Source organism: Colobus angolensis, unplaced genomic scaffold, assembly GCF_000951035.1.
Source record: "Colobus angolensis palliatus isolate OR3802 unplaced genomic scaffold, Cang.pa_1.0 Scaffold164, whole genome shotgun sequence".
In the NCBI taxonomy this organism is placed as follows: Eukaryota; Metazoa; Chordata; class Mammalia; order Primates; family Cercopithecidae; genus Colobus; species Colobus angolensis.
Window position 1 is genome coordinate 5944047 of NW_012114755.1, and position 18630 is coordinate 5962676.

General features: G+C 40.1%; 1 protein-coding gene across 3 annotated transcripts in view; it reads left to right on the top strand.

Moving 5' to 3' along the window:
• Window positions 1–326: 326 nt before the first annotated feature.
• Window positions 327–18630, top strand: part of SLC17A6 (solute carrier family 17 (vesicular glutamate transporter), member 6) — a 42246-nt gene continuing 23942 nt past the window's right edge. For all 3 annotated transcript variants that reach the window (XM_011937509.1, XM_011937510.1, XM_011937511.1), the window contains exons 1-3: window positions 327–1277; window positions 4115–4367; window positions 5848–5966. In XM_011937509.1, coding sequence (XP_011792899.1) covers window positions 1192–1277; window positions 4115–4367; window positions 5848–5966 — 458 coding nt within the window. In that variant the 5' untranslated portion in view covers window positions 327–1191. The remainder of the gene's footprint in view (window positions 1278–4114; window positions 4368–5847; window positions 5967–18630) is intronic.

Genomic DNA, 18630 nt, shown 5'->3' on the forward strand with positions numbered 1-18630 from the left:
TTCATCTTTTTCCTGTCAGAGGTTAAAGCAAACACATGAACAATATAATTGTGTGTTTTGTGTGCACATATTTTATATTCAAGGGAGCCTAGGTGTCTTGGAACACCACAAACATAAGTTAAATATATTGAAATCTTTCTTGCCTGCAATACTGGCATCAGCGTGCTGGACAAAACGTAGCAAACTGGAAGTAACTTGTCAATTTTTACTAAAGTTGTCTTCCCTAGCAGAGCTAAATGCACCATTCTCCCTGCAAACTCTGGAGATGATGACATCTTCCCACATGGTTTCCATAGCATCCGTTCCTGAAGAGCCCCAGTATGGTCCTTGGTCAGGGCGATCCGCCCAGCTCCCCTAGAAAGTTGGCAACCTAGCTAGCCAAAAGAAGCATCCCCTTTTTCTGAAACTTACTCTGTCCGTGGTGCTGAACCATTGTACTGAGACCCGCCCAAACGGGCGCTGTCAGCCGCTGAAAAAAAATATTCCCTGACGCTGCCCAAATCAGAACGGTGTATCTTTTATTTACTCACGTCCTCAAAGAGCAGCAAGCCTTCTCCATCTTAATTTGACTCTACCGCAGAGCAGAGTTACGCTGGCGTGATGGGAGGAGATCATGGGCAGAGAGGAAAAACTAATAGCAGCATTGCTCACCTGAGACCTGAGATGCTCCCATGAGTTTTGAATCTGCTCTGTTCCTTACAGCAAAGACACCATTTTTAAAAGTACTATCCTTTTGACTTTGTTGTTACCCAAAGGTTCTGTGACATTCCGGCCCCTCCGTTTAAAAGCCAGCAGATTTGAGAGCAGTAAGTCTTCAAAACGAGGAATTTACATTGTTTTTCAGCTGACCGACTTCCAGGACAAGGACTCAACCGCATCTACCCAAATACCATGGTACTGCTTGCGCCCTTTGCCACCGGATCCTCCCCTTCCAATGAGACTTTCTGATTGTGTCTACCAACTCTCCTATTAGGAAACCCGTGGGTTGCATGCAGCTATTCTGTTGTATTCTCATTCTCACTCTCCCTCCCTTCTCTCACTCTCACTCTTGCTGGAGGCAAGCCACTACCATTCTGCTGAGAAGGAAAAACCCACAACTACTTTAAGAGATTAAGACAATATGCGCAATCCTCGCCTTTTTTAGCAATCACTATTTAAATCTGGCAAGAACCGACAACAGTCTTTGCAAGAATGGAATCAGTAAAACAAAGGATTTTGGCCCCAGGAAAAGAGGGGCTAAAGAATTTTGCTGGAAAATCCCTCGGCCAGATCTACAGGTAAGACAAAGGAAACCTTTGCTTACCTGGGGCTCAGCATGAAAAAATCTGCAGGGCCGTTTCCATAAACCCTGGTGGCTCAGAAAGATTGTAATATGATCGGAAAGTCTTTTTGTTGCCCATTGCTTGGAGCAGGGGTGCTCTGGAAACCTGCTTATTAATGCAGGAATGTTGCACTAAATGAACCTGTCTGGTGTGTGTGTGTATGTGTGTGTGTGTGTGTGTGTTTGATTTTTGCTTTGGTGACTGCAGAGTTTTATCCTTTATTACACAGGATTTATCTTCTTTACAGTTAAGAAATGACCAGCACCTGCTCAAACAGCGTTTCTTTTGGTGCCCATAGATGCCCCAAATTAAATTCCTTTCATGCAGACAAATGAATATAAAACACAACCCTCTAAAAAAAATTAACCAAGAAATTCCAAAGAGTAATAGTTTATATATATATATATGTATATATGTTATATATATATATGTGGGTGTGTATATATATGTTGGGGAGAGAGAAAGAGAGAGGTCTCAGCTTCAAAAGCATAGTAGAGAATCCCCTAGTGGAATATGTTTTCTGTATTGAATGAAGAAGAATCAAAATATATCAATAATTGATAGTTGAAGCAATTCCTTTCTCTGAGCCTGAAACAATGTATATGCATTTTTAATTATTTTCTTCTCCTAGAGTCTATTTCTTGCATAGGAAATGTCAATGCCTGGAAGAACAGCCATAAATATAACAAGCAACATTACTTTGAAAGTCCTAGAAATGATTTAATTATTGAATCCTCCTATAGTCACTACACTATGCTGTAATTTGCAAAACTTTAAATCATTTCAAGTATATGATATGGATACAGCTTTTCTTAATAATTAGAGCAAAATCAAGAAGACAGAGCAGACATAAAAGGAAAAAGAATTACAAAGGGGCGCTAATTTTAATATTTGGAAAATTGAAGTCTCTAAATGCATGAGAAATGTAAAGAAAATGATCAAACCACTCCCAAATTTTCCAAATCTCTTCAGGTTTGGCGGGCTTCAAGTAGGCACGATTATGCACCTATGCGGCAGTAGGTACCGCAAGGGCCCTGCAGTCCCATAGCTACCATGGAAAAGGATGTTCTTTCCCAGTACAACTGCCATCCGGCCGCAGAGTTCAACTTTGTATATTTGAGCACACGAAGCCAATACAGGAAAAGCAACACACACACACACACACACACACACACACACACACACACACACACATTGGCTGAATTTTTTTCTCCCAGTAAAAATAAATTGCAATGTTTTCTAACATTATGATCAGACTTTAAGAATAAACATTAACCTAGCCACAAATACCTTTGTGACCTATTCTCCAGGTGCTTTTTATAGAATTCAAAAGCCTGATATTTTTTTCTGGTGGCCTCAAACTGTTTGACAGCAATATTCCAAGCTATGCATATTTGAAACTAATTTTAAAAATTTCGCTTGTTTCACCCGTGTGTGTGTGAAAACAATTGGATGTGCACATAGCATTTAAAACGGCACGGGTGAAAAACAATTACATGGTAGACTGGAAAAAATTTCTGCAAATTGTAAACGGAGAGGCTCTTTGCTTAAATATCGAAAGTATAAATCACAAGGGGCTACATATGGAGATGTTATCATCTACATTCCTTTCGTTTGTTTGTTATTAATAGAAATTTCATAAATATGTTGTAGACTAGAACACTGCCACCTTTTAGTAAAACCATTCCTTTTCTCCGCGTTCCCCTTTTCATTTACCCCTTCTCCCAAGGACCAAAGCCAAAAAGAATTGATGGTTAAAATCTCATGAAACACTATGCAAAAACAAATATTGAAGTGAGATCTTCCTCTTTGATGTGGAATATCTTACAAAAGTTGATTTGGGGGCACGTTTGTACATCTGGGAGTCGCATTTTGCGTCTTGAGAAAGGGATCCTTGACATTTTTCGGTGTTTGTAAGAGAGATAGTAATGACGCAAGATTGTGAATAATTAATTATTCATGTTCTGGCAGTAGGAAGCTTAGGTGTCGGCCATATGCTGTTGTCCTTTGTCTCCAACTCCAGTAATAAGGAAAAAAAATAGTAAGAAGTGTAACAGGGGAATAAGCATTGAACTAGAACCCTGGAGCGGGATGAAGGGGAAGGAGAGTGCATGACACTCTCGGCGAGAACTCTCAGGCCTTCTTCTCATGCACAGGCACTGGCCTAGAGAGGCCTTAGTCCCGGGGGTGCCCCAGGCTCAGCTCCGGGGGTGGGCTGGGGAGCAGAATACCAGCATCGTCAACCTGGAAAACCTCAACTTGCTAGAAACGGAAAAGGCAGCGCGGTGGAAAAGGCTCTCAAGTTGGGCCCGCCTGCAGCGGAGTAGCCCTCTGGTGCTGGGTTGCAGGAGGACACGGCGGTCGTCAGTGTAAAGCCCTGCTGGGCGCGGGTAGGAGTGGGAGGCCCCTATTCAGGTGCAGAGGACGCTCTGGTAACCCCTGCCATCACAAAATGCAGACCCTGCAGACCCTGCAAGAAAGTTAGACCCAAGCGGCCTGTGTATCTGAATCAGAGCGCCCAGGGGTGGATCCCGAGACAGGGACTCGCTACCTTAGGCCTAAAGGTGCTAAAGTTGAAACGATGTCGCCGCCGCGGCCAAAGGCACCTGAAGAACGTGAGAGAGGGTGGGAGGTCTTGCAGTTTGGTGTCACCCCACCACCCTAATCCCCGAGGGTGGGGTGAGGTCGACGGCCCTCCTCCCAACCCCGACGGGTTCTGAAAAATGGGAATGGTCAGTATCGGGGGTACCTAAGCCGCCACGTCCTTGACTCGCCCCTGCTCTGCCGCCCAGGGTGCTGGAGAAGAAGCAAGACACCAGGGAGACGATCGAGCTGACGGAGGATGGGAAGCCCCTAGAGGTGCCCGAGAAGAAGGCTCCGCTGTGCGACTGCACATGCTTCGGCCTGCCGCGCCGCTACATTATCGCCATCATGAGCGGCCTGGGCTTTTGCATCTCCTTCGGCATCCGCTGCAACCTGGGCGTGGCCATTGTGGACATGGTCAACAACAGCACCATCCACCGCGGAGGCAAGGTCATCAAGGAGGTGGGCAACGTCTGGCCGCCCTGGCTCCCGCCCTTCGGCCATGCGGCCTCGCAAAACCACATCTTCTGTTTGAGCCCCGTTTTTCCCGCACTGAAAGGAAGGTTTGGGTGCTACCTAAGCTCCTCTCTAACTCTGCCGTTCTAGAATGGACCCCAGTAGTGTTATCAGTTCCCTTTTCGCTCTGTTGTCTGGGCCTTCCCTTCCTCGTCTACAAAGTAGAAAAGAGCTTCTAGCTCATCAGGTTTTGTGAACTGTGACTTAATACAAGACGTTGGTAACTAGCAATGTCCACTAAGTCTAAATAGAAGTGTGTTTGTTTTACTTGGATGAATAGTGTAGCATATTAATTATAGTTTTCCCAGGACTTCATTCAGTCCCCGCCAAAACATTCTTAATATTCAAAATGAAACAAACTGGAAAACAAAATCAGCTGTGTTCATATCAGCAAGTTCGGCTGAGGGGTCTTTGGGAAGGTTTACCTCCTCCAGGAGGAGCCACAACGTAAGAGGGTCCCAGGGTGGTGGGGAGTCGCGCCCAGAGGGGAGGGTCACGTCAAGGTCACAGAACCCCTGGGTCCGGACTTCCTTCTTAGAAACCCTAACTGCCGTAAACCAGACTAAGCAGGAGTTGAGAGCAGGAACTGGGGAAGGCTCTTGGAATCCGGGAGACCTTGCAAAATCCTCTGGGTGTCAAAATATCAAAGGAGAAAAAGGGTCCCCAGTTCTCAGGCGGGAAAAGCGCGCTCCCACCTTTCGGACGTAAATATTGCGACCCAGTTTACTTTGAGGTTCCCCTCGGGAAGTCACCTAGGCTTATTAGGACGGAATTAGACCTCCACCTTCAGAAATGCCCCTGCCCCGCATTTATCAAAACCCCTGAGCAATGACTCCCTCTCCCTTTACTCCTCCCAATTCACCGACCACTCCAAATCCTTCAGGCCCGTATCCATCCCCATTTGTGGGGACACCCTTTCTCTTAGCCACCAGGAGCCCTGCATCTTTCATCCTTCGCTCCCCACCTTCCTTCCCTCCCCACCTTCCTTCCCCAGAATTTCCCTATTTAAGTCTCCAGGGTTGGAAGTCACTACACTACTGAGTCCGCATTGACCGGATTCGTTAAGTGGACCCCTGCCAGGCGTCTCCACATCTGGCTAACAAATCTCTTCATGGGGAGTCTGAGTTTCCAAGACGGGCCCTCTAGATTCCTCCATTTAGATGATTCGATCTGTCTGACAGCAGTCGGGGAGCAAAGCCGGTGCGCGTGGCCTCACTATTAATCACAATACATTTTGCTAATGAGCAAGGTTTTTTCGTTGCAAGAGGCAATTTTGTTAGGAAACGAAAATGAAGCCACTCTTATCCCTGGAATGCATGAAGCGCCCAAGCGTTGGGGGCTTTTTGGCTTGTGAACCTCTGAAAGTGAGCCTTTGGCACTGACGCTACTCTTTCCCTTCACGCTTATTTCTCCTACCCCTCCATAGAAAGCCAAATTCAACTGGGACCCGGAAACCGTGGGGATGATCCACGGTTCCTTCTTTTGGGGCTACATCATCACCCAGATTCCGGGAGGCTACATCGCGTCTCGGCTGGCAGCCAACAGGTAACGCACCAGGCGGGGCTGGGGCTCAGGGCGTGGTGTTTGTTCCCTCCGAAGGGGCAGAAGAAGCTGGGAGCAGAGACAACAGCTCAGAGGGGTTTGAGGACTCCCAGACCAAGTCTTCCAGTCCCTTGACACACCCTGTCAGGGCTGGAGCTGCTGGTGACTCCTTCCAGAATTAGTCGCCTAAACGAATGCAGGCTCTCTGGGAGAGGCGCACGCGGCCTCGTTCCCTCTGCTGTGGCTGAACTTGCTTTTGGCGAAATGATCGACGTGCTTTATAACCTGACCCGAGCTCGGGGCAGACCAAGAGCAGGCAGAGCAGGGACTGTGTGCCTGAGTGCACAAAGGAGTGGGGAACGGCAGATGCTGCGCTGTCTCCTGCGCTCCCCACAGTCGCCCAGGCTCCCCGAGGGTCTGACCTCCTGGCAAGGCGCCTCGAATGCCTGGCCCCGTACCCCGCCCAGTTCGTGCTCTGGGTTTGAAGGATTTGTTTCTGGGGGGGGGGGGGGTGAGGGGGAGGGCAGGAACCAGCCATGCGATTCCACCTGTTAATGAGCTGCTTAGGGGCGGGAGTTGGGGGAGCCCTCAGCTGCTTTAAGTGGCCTCCTGCCTTGCTGCGCTGTCCACAACCAAGGTCCTAGCGCCTGTTCCCAGAAGCGCCACCAGCGGCACCTGCAGAGACACCCCTAAAGCATAAGTCCTAAGGACTGACGGGGTGGGGGTGTCGACGGGCATAGCCTGGCCACCAGAGGGTGAAAGGTAGCTTCCTTTGCTTCACTGTGTGTATATTGATAAACAAAACTAAATGTTCTTCACGTCTGAATTGAACCCACATAGAACATATGCACCAGCACTTTCTGTTCTTTCTGCTTAGATACCACAAATAAAGACTTCTAGTCTTTATTGTACCTAAAACTTCATTCGTCTTCCTACACCCAAAAGTCACATTTTAACAGCAGAGGACTAGAAGTTGGCACCTCCCTAGTAGTGGTCATATGCAACCTGGCCCTTTGTAACCTGGGAACACCTCATCTCTCAGGCCCCATACTGTGGCTTTTATCAATTACAATCTCTTTCACTAGCGGTGTCTTTTCTTCCCAAGGCTTCTCAGAGTCCTCAGGGCCTGGGGAGGAATTCTTGGAAATTTATTTTAGGCTTAAGGATCCCTAGAGTGAGGGTGTTGGGGCAGTGCTTTAAAATGTCCAGACAGGAGTGCCATACGTTAGGAATAATGCCTGTTGAGGGCTGTCTTTACTTGACACACGGATGGCTGACACTAAGACCAAGTAGTAGACAAATAGTCCCTTTAAAAAAATGAATTTAGTGTGTATATATACCACATTTTCTTTATCCATCTGCTGATGGACACTTGATGAAAGTCATTAACTACGTAGAGAACCCCTTTTTAGGGATGTGATAAATCAAAGAAAACATTGATATTAGGCAAAAAAATTAAAGAAATACTCTGTGAAATATTATTGATTATGAACATGTTACGTTTTTGGATTTTAGATCCCCAATATATATAGTCTTCACTCCTTTTTTTTCCCTAGAAAGTATTTCCTAAAATAAAACAAAGTTTTCAGAAAGATACCCTAAACATACATGCATGGAATGTTTTCACTGCAGGAGAAAAAAAAAAGCAACAATTCACCAAAAAACAAAAATGATACAAGAACTCAATATGATGTAAAATGAAAATATAATGGTGGTGACTTTAAGGGTTTTTTTCAGAGTCAGAACATTCACTTTGCCAAATATTAAAATGCTAACATTTTCCGGCCAGGAAAAAACACCAGGGATGCTCCAGCTTTTCCTCTTTGTAACACTAGGAGGTCAGTAAATGGGTTTTTGTGATTTTTTTTTTTTTTAAAGCAAACTCATTACTATCTGTGTCATATTTAGCAATGAAGAAAGTGATGCTGACTCAGGTTCTAATTTATCTGGTAGATTTTCCTCAAAGGATTTTTTTTTTTTTAGACAGATTCTCATGCTGTAGCCAGACTGAAGTGCAGTGGTAAGATCTGGGCTCACTGCAAACTCCGCTTCCTGGGTTCAAAAGATTCTCCCTCTTCAGCCTCCCCAGTAGCGGGACTACAGGCATGCACCACCACACTCAGCTAATTTTTGTATAGAAAAAAATTTTAATTTCTAGAATTCCTATTTGGATCCAAATTAATCTTACCTTTAAATGGGTATTCAAGGGAGAGGCCTTAATATTTTCATATATGATATGTTATGTTCTATGATACTGAGAAAATTAAATTAAAAATGTATTGTAAAATATCATGAACCTATAGAAAATTACAGAGATCAACTATCTTATCTTGCCTGAAGATTCTGACATTTTGCTTCATTTTGAAAATATAACAAAACATTGCAAAATGCAGTTGAAGCCTTGTGTGGCAATGATTTTTAAACATGTATAACATTTTCTTTTCAGTTTATAACAGTATTGCATGTTAGTAAGAAAAAAATTATAAAAATGATAAAAATTTAACCATCCTGATACCCCTATTATTAACATGGTGAATGTCCAATTAATACTACAGATGCTACATAGAATTTTTCCTTGGAAGACTTTTAATAAATACAAAATCAGATATTTTTACAAGTTGTTTGAAAGATGTATATTTCCTATTATGATCTCTTTCAAAAACAGTAAAGACAAAGCAGCAAAACCAGTCTTCCACTTATAAGCATCATGTACGCATTCAAATAAGCTTCTCCATATTGATCATTTAATAGTAGAATGAGATTTCCCTTGTGTGTGATATTGGGGACAGATTCCTTTCCCTTTAGGTGTAAAAGAGGCTCATTTTGGAAAGTGTTTGCCATCACAGTTGTGGGTGGAACCAAGGAAGATAAACTGAGGTGTGTGGAGACAGCCACTCAAGACAGAAGGGCTCCTGGTCACACCTCTTGGCAAATTTCTCAATGAAAAACAAAGAGCAATTATTTGGCTTCTTCAGTTTATTGATTAAGCAAAGACAGCACCACTCCTGGTCACAATGCAGACTCCTGGTTCTTATACTACTCAGATTCTAAGTATATTTACTTTCCTGATCATTGAGAGGAGGAGTTGGAAGAGTCAGGAGAGGAGTAAACCCAATTTACTCCCACGAAGGGGACAAGAGGAGGGACAGCTCTTGCATCACATTTTCCTTTGTCTTCCCTTAAAAAGCTATTGCACATTATGGGCTGGAGAATTCAGTCACTCCAGGAAAAGCCTTAGGGTGGGAGGTCAAAGGAAGATTCCTTACAAAATCTTTGATGTTTTAAGATGAGAATATATTAATATAGTAATAAAAAGATGTGGGGGGCAAATTATTTTTGTCTTTAAATAATACAGGACATGGACTTATAGTAATCCAGATATTTACAAATATGAAATTCCTGAAGACTGGTTTTACCCTGCATTTAAATTGCTATGAAGAACCTGGACAAGTGTTTAATGGCATAAATAGCATATATATATAATATATGAAATACATAAAATATATATGAAATATATAAATATAATACATATATAAATATATATATATTTTTTGCAAAAGGCATAATCACAAAAAATCAGATACAGCAAAGGGATTTGAAGAACATTATATTTTTAATGTATAGCACTGTATTACAAAAAGTGTTTTTGCCTTTATTTAGATGGTGATATTATTCAAACTCTATTTGATATTTTTAATACCCTGCTCCTGTCTTCTTGATTTCTCAGCCCTGCTTTAATTTTTTGCATAGCACTTATCACCACCTGTCATATCAATATTTTACTTATTTATCTGTTTGTCTAATGGGAGTTTTGTCTATGTTTTCTTTTTCACTGTTGTATTGCTAGCATCTCAGAGAGTACCTGACTCATGATAAATATTCGTTAAATAAATAAAATAAATATCACAACAAGGTGTTTGGGGCTTAAAAAAAAAAAAGCAGAAAGATTTAGGCTTTAAAGCCAAACTGTAGGTTCAGGCTCTTGAATGTGTTACTTAGTGACTGAATGATATAAAATGTTATTTAACCCCTTTGCACCTCAGTTTGTATTTCTGTAAAAGAAGGCTAATCAAAGTACCTACCACATGTGGGTCATAACAGCTAAATATATGTAGTTTTTTGAAGTACCTGGAACTAGGTAATTGCTGGCTGTTATTATTTATTATTAATGAAATCTTAACTTTAGAAAAAAGTGGAAGGAAAATAAATTTCTGTGACTATTCAGCTTATATTAGTATAAATTTACCTTAAGTGTTAGTAATGTAACTGGTTTATTTCCAATATGATAAAAATGTCTTTTTTCATGAGTCATATTTCTACCTTTAAAATTATTTCCCCGTGTACATTATTCAAATTGAAATTATTATTCACTAAAAATTCCATAAATTTTATTTGAAGGCCTTTAAAAGAGTTATTTTTAAAAATATTTTTAGCCAAGTATATAGAGTGCTAGTAATTCAGTGCATCCAATCTTTGAATTCTAGCCAAGCATAAATACATTTAGAGAAATGCATTTTAGCTTGAGGTTAGACTTCTCTATACAAAGTTATAGTTTATTTTCCCCTACCGTAATCCTTTATTTTTGTCTTTTCAAGTATTTCTTGAATTTCTAACTTGACTTTTTCTAAAGAAAAAATACTTCTTTATTTGAATAAGACACTTAGGATTACACTTGGTTGTAGCATATAGTGAACCCCACAAAAGGAGGAGCCCATATTATTGCTGGACAGAACTCATCTAATCCAACCCTCTCATTTTACAGAGCAGGAAATGAAATAGAGAATGAGGGAGAAGTGATGTATTTGAGGTCACAAAGGGATTGTGACTAGAACTCACATGCCTGATAATACTTGATAGCAAGGTACCTTTACAATGAAATTTAACATCTCTGTCTGACTATATGCTTCATTGCAAAGTTCACTTTCAGCAGTAAGCTGAGCCATCTGCTCTCCGAATGAGTGATTACAATCTATCATGCCCCAAATCCAGGGAAGAATTTCATGAATTAGAGAGAGAAGCCTTTAGCAGGCCCAAGGGATCCTTAGATTTTATTTTGGCAGGAGAATCATACTGTATTTTTGTGTGTGTGGGTACTGGCTCCCAAGCTATTTGGCTACAACATAGCTGATTCTACCCTTTTCTCTGAAAAAGGCAAACTCTACACTTGATAATGACGAAGACAAATAATCTGATATTCTATAGCAGAAAACATGGTATTTATAACTTTTTCTGCCACTCAGACACATTGGCAGTTTGGGCTCTTACAACTAAAATTGCAGAGATTTGAACATGACTGGGTGTAGATTAGACTTTTGTCTGCAGAAATGAAGGGATTTATCTTTGGGATTTTGACTGATGCAACTCAATTTATATGCTGTATCAAATAGAAAGTAATTTATATGTAAAAGTGAGCACATCCAAAAGCATGGTTTTAAAATTTACTGGTGTGCATTTGTATTTACAAAAATACATTTTAATATTCTTTAGGTAAATATTCTGACTGGCATAATTATGAAAAATCTCTTGCTAGAATAATTTTCAAAAAGAGAAGAAGACAGACATTTTAAACGTAATATCTTCACGTATTAAGCCCAGAAAGGAGTAATTTTACTGGTGATGTTCTGTCTTTTTTCTTCAGAGAGATGAAACAATAAAGATGTGCTTTATTTATTGTTGAAATAAGCATTGGAAATGAATTCCTAAGCACCATCATCAAACACACACACACACACACACACACACACACACACACAAACACTCACGCTGTTGGTCTATCTATGTAATTTTTTCCCTCTCTCCATTGTAACCTCCATTGCAAGGAGGAGTTCCTCAATCCTTCCAGTGAGAAATATTTGTGAATTCCTTATGTGTGAGAAAATAATTCAGACTATGAACGTAAATCCTGCTGAAAGGGACCATCATCCTGTTCTGATGGAAATGGTTTATAGGCACCCAGTCTTTTAAGGCCAGAGGTGACTTTTTCTATCTCGTGCATCTAGCTGCCAATCAAACATCTAGCCGCCTTCCTATTGTGGACCCCATAGGTTAGGTATCTGGGGTAAGGCAGGAGAAGCCTGCATTTTTCCGACAAAAGAAAATACCCTTTACCATAAGATGAATAGATGGATTGAGGAGGGAGGGGTCTCCAAGGGCTTGCATGTGCTTTGTCGATATGAGTTTCTCTCTCTCTCTTTTCATTCTCCAATCCCCTTACCCCTTACTAGCTCTGGGTTTCCCCACTGCAGCAGTCTTCTGCTACTGCAGTGCAGAGGCAGCTTCTGGAGGGGAGGGACATGATTTGAGGAAGGAGAGAGTCATGTGGGCAGCTGGTAGAGTGATGCTTCCACTGCCATATGCTACCACTGGGGCTGTCTAATCTCTCTGTCGTGAGTGATGAAGTCATTTTTACAACTTAATGATGTATCAAGGGACTCAGAGGGTTGGCTCATGCCTGTGTATTCCCTTTTTAATATGGGAGTGGGGGTATCAGATGTGACAAAGGGAGGCATCCAAGCCCTGATTTGATTAGATTAAATAGATTAAACAGCCCGAGTCAGTCTACTGCAGACCCTGCAGGAAAGAATTAGTTCCACACCTGAGGTGAGGAACTCTAGTTCCCTGTTAAGTGACAATCCACTGCCCAAATGGAAGTGGACTGATTGATTTAGGGAAAATGAACATCATCTGTAGAAGTGATAAGTCACCAGTGCTCCTTTCACCTCTTCTGGGAAAATCATTTTGGGGTGGGCTTGATACTTGAGAGTGTTTGTGGCTGTGGGTTAGAGAAAATATGACTAGGAATTTCAAAGCCAACTCATTATGGGCCATACTGAATGCTAATCATCAGGTAGTTTGTGGTACAGGTTTTCAGCAGCTGCATTTGCCTTTCCAAACATTTCTATGTCGTGATTACTATTATACCTCTTGATTTTGGCAGTCTCTATAGTGGTATAGAGCTTCCTGCCATTTAAGAACATCAGTGTGCATAAAATAATGATATGTGATTATTTCATACTGTAAAAGAAGAGGAAAGTGTATGTGTGTGTGACAAGTAGAAGAAAAATAGAAATCAGTCTTTAACCTGACAATAATCAGCAAATTTATTTGAGAATGTTATTTGCTGCAGAGGAAATCACAAAAAACCCCAACAAATTTAAGTGATTTTCAAATGGTTTATTATTTTGAAAACATCTTTAATAAGCAAATGGCCTTTATTTTATGTCATAGAGACTGTAATACTGTTCTTTGAAAAATTAAGAGCACCCACCAATTTCTATGTATTTCCTTAAGAAATAATAACATTATTATTTTACACATTAGTTTGCACATTTCTTTCCTTTTTTTTCCCCAGCCCAATTACTGATGGCCTATCTCTGACTTACATTCACACCAGGAGTGGGTTTTCAATCTAGCACCTTAGATGCCAATTATAAGGAGAAAGACCTTAAGTGAAATGAAATACCAGACTGCTTGAGATTCATCTTATTATTTGGAACTTCAATTTCAGCTATATATATGTGTGACTTCTTTATTTCTTCTGAGAAAGCTATGTTTTACTGTGTTTATTGTTAAAAAAAAGTGTAATTTGCTAGAGTGTTTCATTGATGGTTTGTTTTAATATATAATAATGATATAAATATACTGCCTGATATTATATAAAACTTACTTTTACAATTTAAAAAATCAAACAAGTATTTAATTTTACAAAATGTATTTATTTCCAGAAAATGCTTTTTCTAGAGTGGAAAGAGAGAAGATATAAATTATATTATAAAATCATCTTCATAATTGCCTTTGTTTTACATTTTAGGAGGCAGGTGAAATCAGAATTGAATCAAATAATAAGTGTGTGTATATCTATCTATCTATCTATCATCTATCTATCTATCTATCTATCTATCTATCACAACATTTGTAATGTACATTATCTTTATCCCTCACATGACTCTATAAGGCAGGCATTCTTTCTTTTATTATTATTTTAGATTCAAGGGATACATGTATAGGCTTGTCATGTGGATAGATTGTGCAATGGTGAGGTTTAGGCTTCTAGGGTACCCATTACCTAAATAGATAATTATACCTGAGAGATAATTTTTCGACCCTCACCAGCACCCCCAGCACTTTCACACTCTTCTCTTTTGGAGTCCCCACTGCCTATTATTTCTATGTTTATGACCATGAAAGCAGGCATACTGATACTTCTTTTACTCATGAGAAAACTGAATACAGAATCGTTTTCCCAAATATCACTATGAGGTATGAGGCAGAGCTGGGTTATAGACCCCAGGATGTCTCATTTCAAATTATATCATTCTTTACTAAACACATTTCTCCTATTAAGTATCTTTACTGTGTGTTTTCTTCAAAAAACATTGTATTTTACAGCTTCTTAAAAAATCACTCTATTATTTCGTGCTGGGCTAGGTCAATAGGAAAGAACTCACCTGTGGAACAATTTTGAGAATTGATTTACTTGTGTGGTTTTCATTGCTAGACAAGTCTTTTGATCAGAGAATAACTTTAAAATGTTTTAATGATGAACATCATTTTCAGGGCAGTAGTGCTGTGAAACCCAATTTTAAGTGTCACAGTTAAGAGTAATCCTAGGGATAACAAAACTCACACGAACATTAAATGTTTCTTGTTATATAATCTATTTCCTTCAGTCTGTTAATATACAGAAAACATATTTAATGCTTCTGACTTCTAGCATCAGACCAAACAAAAATGATGACTGTGAAACAAGCATAATATAATATATATAACTATATTAAATATTAATAATGGTGAGGTTCTTTAAGAGGACACCATATAGCCTCTGAAGCATTACTTCTTAATTTAATTTTGAAAGCAGAGCTTCAGAGGCAGTGGTTGGCTGAGGAGGATCTAGTGATGAACAGGCAGTAAAAGGCAATGTGATGGCTGCTAGTTTCAGGGGATTCCAGTGTTCTTTGCAAGATGTAAGAATGAGGCCAGACTGGGCCATGTACTTGAACTCAGCAACTATCTCAAGTGAGGATTTATCTACAGGAGTACTCTAAATTACAGTCCATAGCTGTCAATCTACAGTTATTCTATGAAAATAACTCAGCTTCCTAGAATTGATAGGATACCCAGAACAGCAATCTGTCCCCATTAAAAGCTAGAGAACAAATAAATAGTCAATTGCTTGAAATAAATATTCATAGAAGAAAGATCTGTTACCACCTACATATACCTCAGGAGAGGAAGTTATAATTACCCTCAGTTAAGAGTCTTTGCACAAAAAGAAATGGATGCTCATTCCTAAGAACGTGCCATATGAAAAGCATTGTGCTAGTGCCAAGGGGTTTAAAAAAGTGGAGAACTCGACCCAATTCTCCAAGAGAAAAAATAATGGGAGGGCTTGGGGAACGTATGACCTCACGAGTTAAGTCTTACAGAAGTGATCTACAGTAGTTCAGCAATATCTGAGAGAGGAGACTAGTTGAAAAAGAGGTGTGTTTTTGAGGGTCGGGGCATGGGTAAGTATTGAAGGATAAAGTTGGAAGGATTCTAAGACAGTTATTGATTTAAAGAAGACTGTGGATTTTCTTTTCTGGTCATTTCCCATCAGATACTTTAGATGGACTATTAAGGCACAGACTAAGAGGCTGATGCATTTCAATCAATTCTGTATGAATTCGAAATGGTAGATAAAATTCCTATTACATGTCTTCTGCACTTCATGAAAGCAGCTAGAATTTCATCTTGATATGGAACAACCATGTGTTCATGGGTACAGAATTAACACTATTTAATCAGTGCAAAATCATTCTGGAGAAAAAGATATGGAATAATCATTCTTTGAAAAGTCTATTAAAGATTAGGAAATTTCTGTATAAGAATGGTTATCCTTGACAAGCCATTTATTATGGACCAGACAGTGTCCTCTTTCATAACTGATTTATTTAATCTTCATGATACTTTTTTTGAAGTATGGAAACATTTCCATTATACAGATCAAGAAATGGGGCTAAGAGAATTTAAGTGATGACAACTTGCCCAAAGTTATACTTAGCAAGAAATTGGAATTTGAATTTTCACAGTGTAACAAACAAAAAAACCCTCTCATTCTTAACTAATACTATATCATGCTATTTAAATGTCGACAAGAAACAGACTGAGAAATGAGGCTGAAGAATTTAAGTAATCACAACTTGCTCAAAGTCATACTTAGTAAGAAATTGGAGTTCTAATTTGGATTTTCACACTGTAATAAAAAAAGAAACTCATTTTCTTAACAAATACTATATCATGCTATTTAAATATCCCCAAGAAAAATTTAGCAGCTGCTCAATTTGGTCAATAAGAATGGTCAAAAGCAGAACAGAGAACTTCATTTTTATTTTTGATCTAACAATCTAATGTCAATTTGTGTTTTTTAAAGGACATCTTCCATTTTAGCAGTGTTTCTATTCTACCCTTGCCTCTCCCCTCTATAATAAAATGTAAGCCCTTTATTTCCACTATGTCTAACTTTGACCAGCTTTGTTTATTCTAGGTCTGGTCTTCACCCCGTATTTGCCCCTTTTGTGATGTCCTGGGGGAATACCTGGCATGGTACTGCTAAGCCAGTGATTCCCAAAGCAGGACAAGCAATACTAGAATCACCTGGGATCTGGTTAGAAATGCAAATTCTCAGGCCCCAAACACGTCTACTGAGTCAGAATCTCTGACACCTAGCAAACGGTATTTTAACAGCCCCCAGGTTTTTATCACGCATGTGAAAGTCTAGAAACTACTGTGCTAAACAACTCTCTATATATATAATTTTTTTTTTTTTTTTTTTTTAGACAGAGTTTTGCTCTTGTTGCCCAGGCTGGAGTGCAGTGGCGCGGTCTCAGCTCACTACAATCTCCACCTCCTGGGTTCAAGTGATTCTCCTGCCTCAGCCTCCCGAGTAGCTGAGATTACAGGTGCCCACTGCCTCGCCCAGCTAATTTTTGTGTTTTTAGTACAGACAAGGTTTCACCATGTTGGTCACACTGGTCTTGAACTCCTGACCTCAGGCAATCCACCTACCTCGGCCCCCAAAAATGTTGTGATTACAGACGTTAGCCACCACGCCTGGCAATTTTATATTCTTAAAATTCTTTTACATATTCAATTCCACTACTTCTTTCATTTCTTTATTGAAACCTACACTTTGTTTAAGAAAGTACAAAGCTTTCATAAATGAGCCTCTTCATTTTACTACTTACTTCAAAACATAGGAGAGATGGGGTAGAATTTGCTTTCACTTCCCACTGCTACTACCATCCATCTTTCAATAACATTTTCATCTTTCACAGTTTATGTTATTTTATATATTGCTGTTGGCATTGTTAATGACAGTACTCATTCTGCTGCTATTACAATAAGTAGATCTTAGTGATTAGATATCCAGGATCTACAACAGATAAGCAATGTCAACCATAGTTCTCTACTTACTATCTATATGACTTTGGCAAGTTATTTTAACTCACTCAGACATGATTACACCATCTGTGAAGTAAGGATAGCAGTAAGAGCTTTCTAATATTGTTGTTCAGTAAAAATAAGAATCTAGAAGTGATATCCACACTAGCAATTCAATAATCATTGACAATTACTGTCTCTACCTGACTGGCTCATAGTTATGAATTTATTTTCATGTGTCAAGCAGCAGACTAAGTCCTTCAGGTACATAATTCTATTTAGCCTTACAGCAATCTTAAGGGATACAATAGATTAGTATTATTATAGTGCAAGTTCTAACATTCTTTTAATGCTTAGAGTGTGCCAGCCATTCTTGTGGTTGTTTTACTTCTAATAACTCAGAGGTTCTGTTAATATTCCCATTGTTTAGATGAGAAATGAGGCACAGAAAGTTACATGAAGTGCTCAAGGTCACTCAAGTAATAAGTGTCAGATGAACTGTGAACCCAGGCAGTCTGACTCAAGAATCCATGCTCTGAACCATTACCTAGTGATGTCCTTTTTCAAGACAAGGAAGCAGAAATTTAGGGAAGTTAAACAACTTACCAGTTACATAATTATTAAGCGACAAAGCTGGGGTCCTAAAAAAATTACTGTAGCGTTCTGTCAGCTTTGTCCGCCCTCTCCTACCATCAGTGACTTTGACCTCTTGCTCCTCGGCATGCCCTCATCTTGCCTGAACTTACATGGATGTTAACCACCGCTTGCTTCCTAGCTTTTGGATCCCTCTCCCCTCAATCCTAGTAAGCTTCACATTTACCTCACTTTAGTGGCATAATTGTCACCCTCTGTGGTCACCCCAAACTCGATTATCTTCAAGATGTCACAGACTGATGGATTTCACCCTTCAGCTTCTTGGACTACTTAAACTTCCTCAAAGTCTCCTCATCCAGCATCCCACTCTAGATGTTCTTCCTTCTCCTAAGTACCTGAGCCACTATGTTCACCCATTTTCAATACTTCCTTAGTTTCTGGTACATAAACTAACCTCTTCCATTTGTGAAGCTTTGCTGAGCCATTCCTTGTTTTTGGAAAGTGTTTCTTCTTTTTTTTTTTTTTTGAGACGGAGTCTCGCTCTGTCGCCCAGGCTGGAGCGCAGTGGCCGGATCTCAGCTCACTGCAAGCTCCGCCTCCCGGGTTTACGCCCTTCTCCTGCCTCAGCCTCCCGAGTAGCTGGGACTACAGG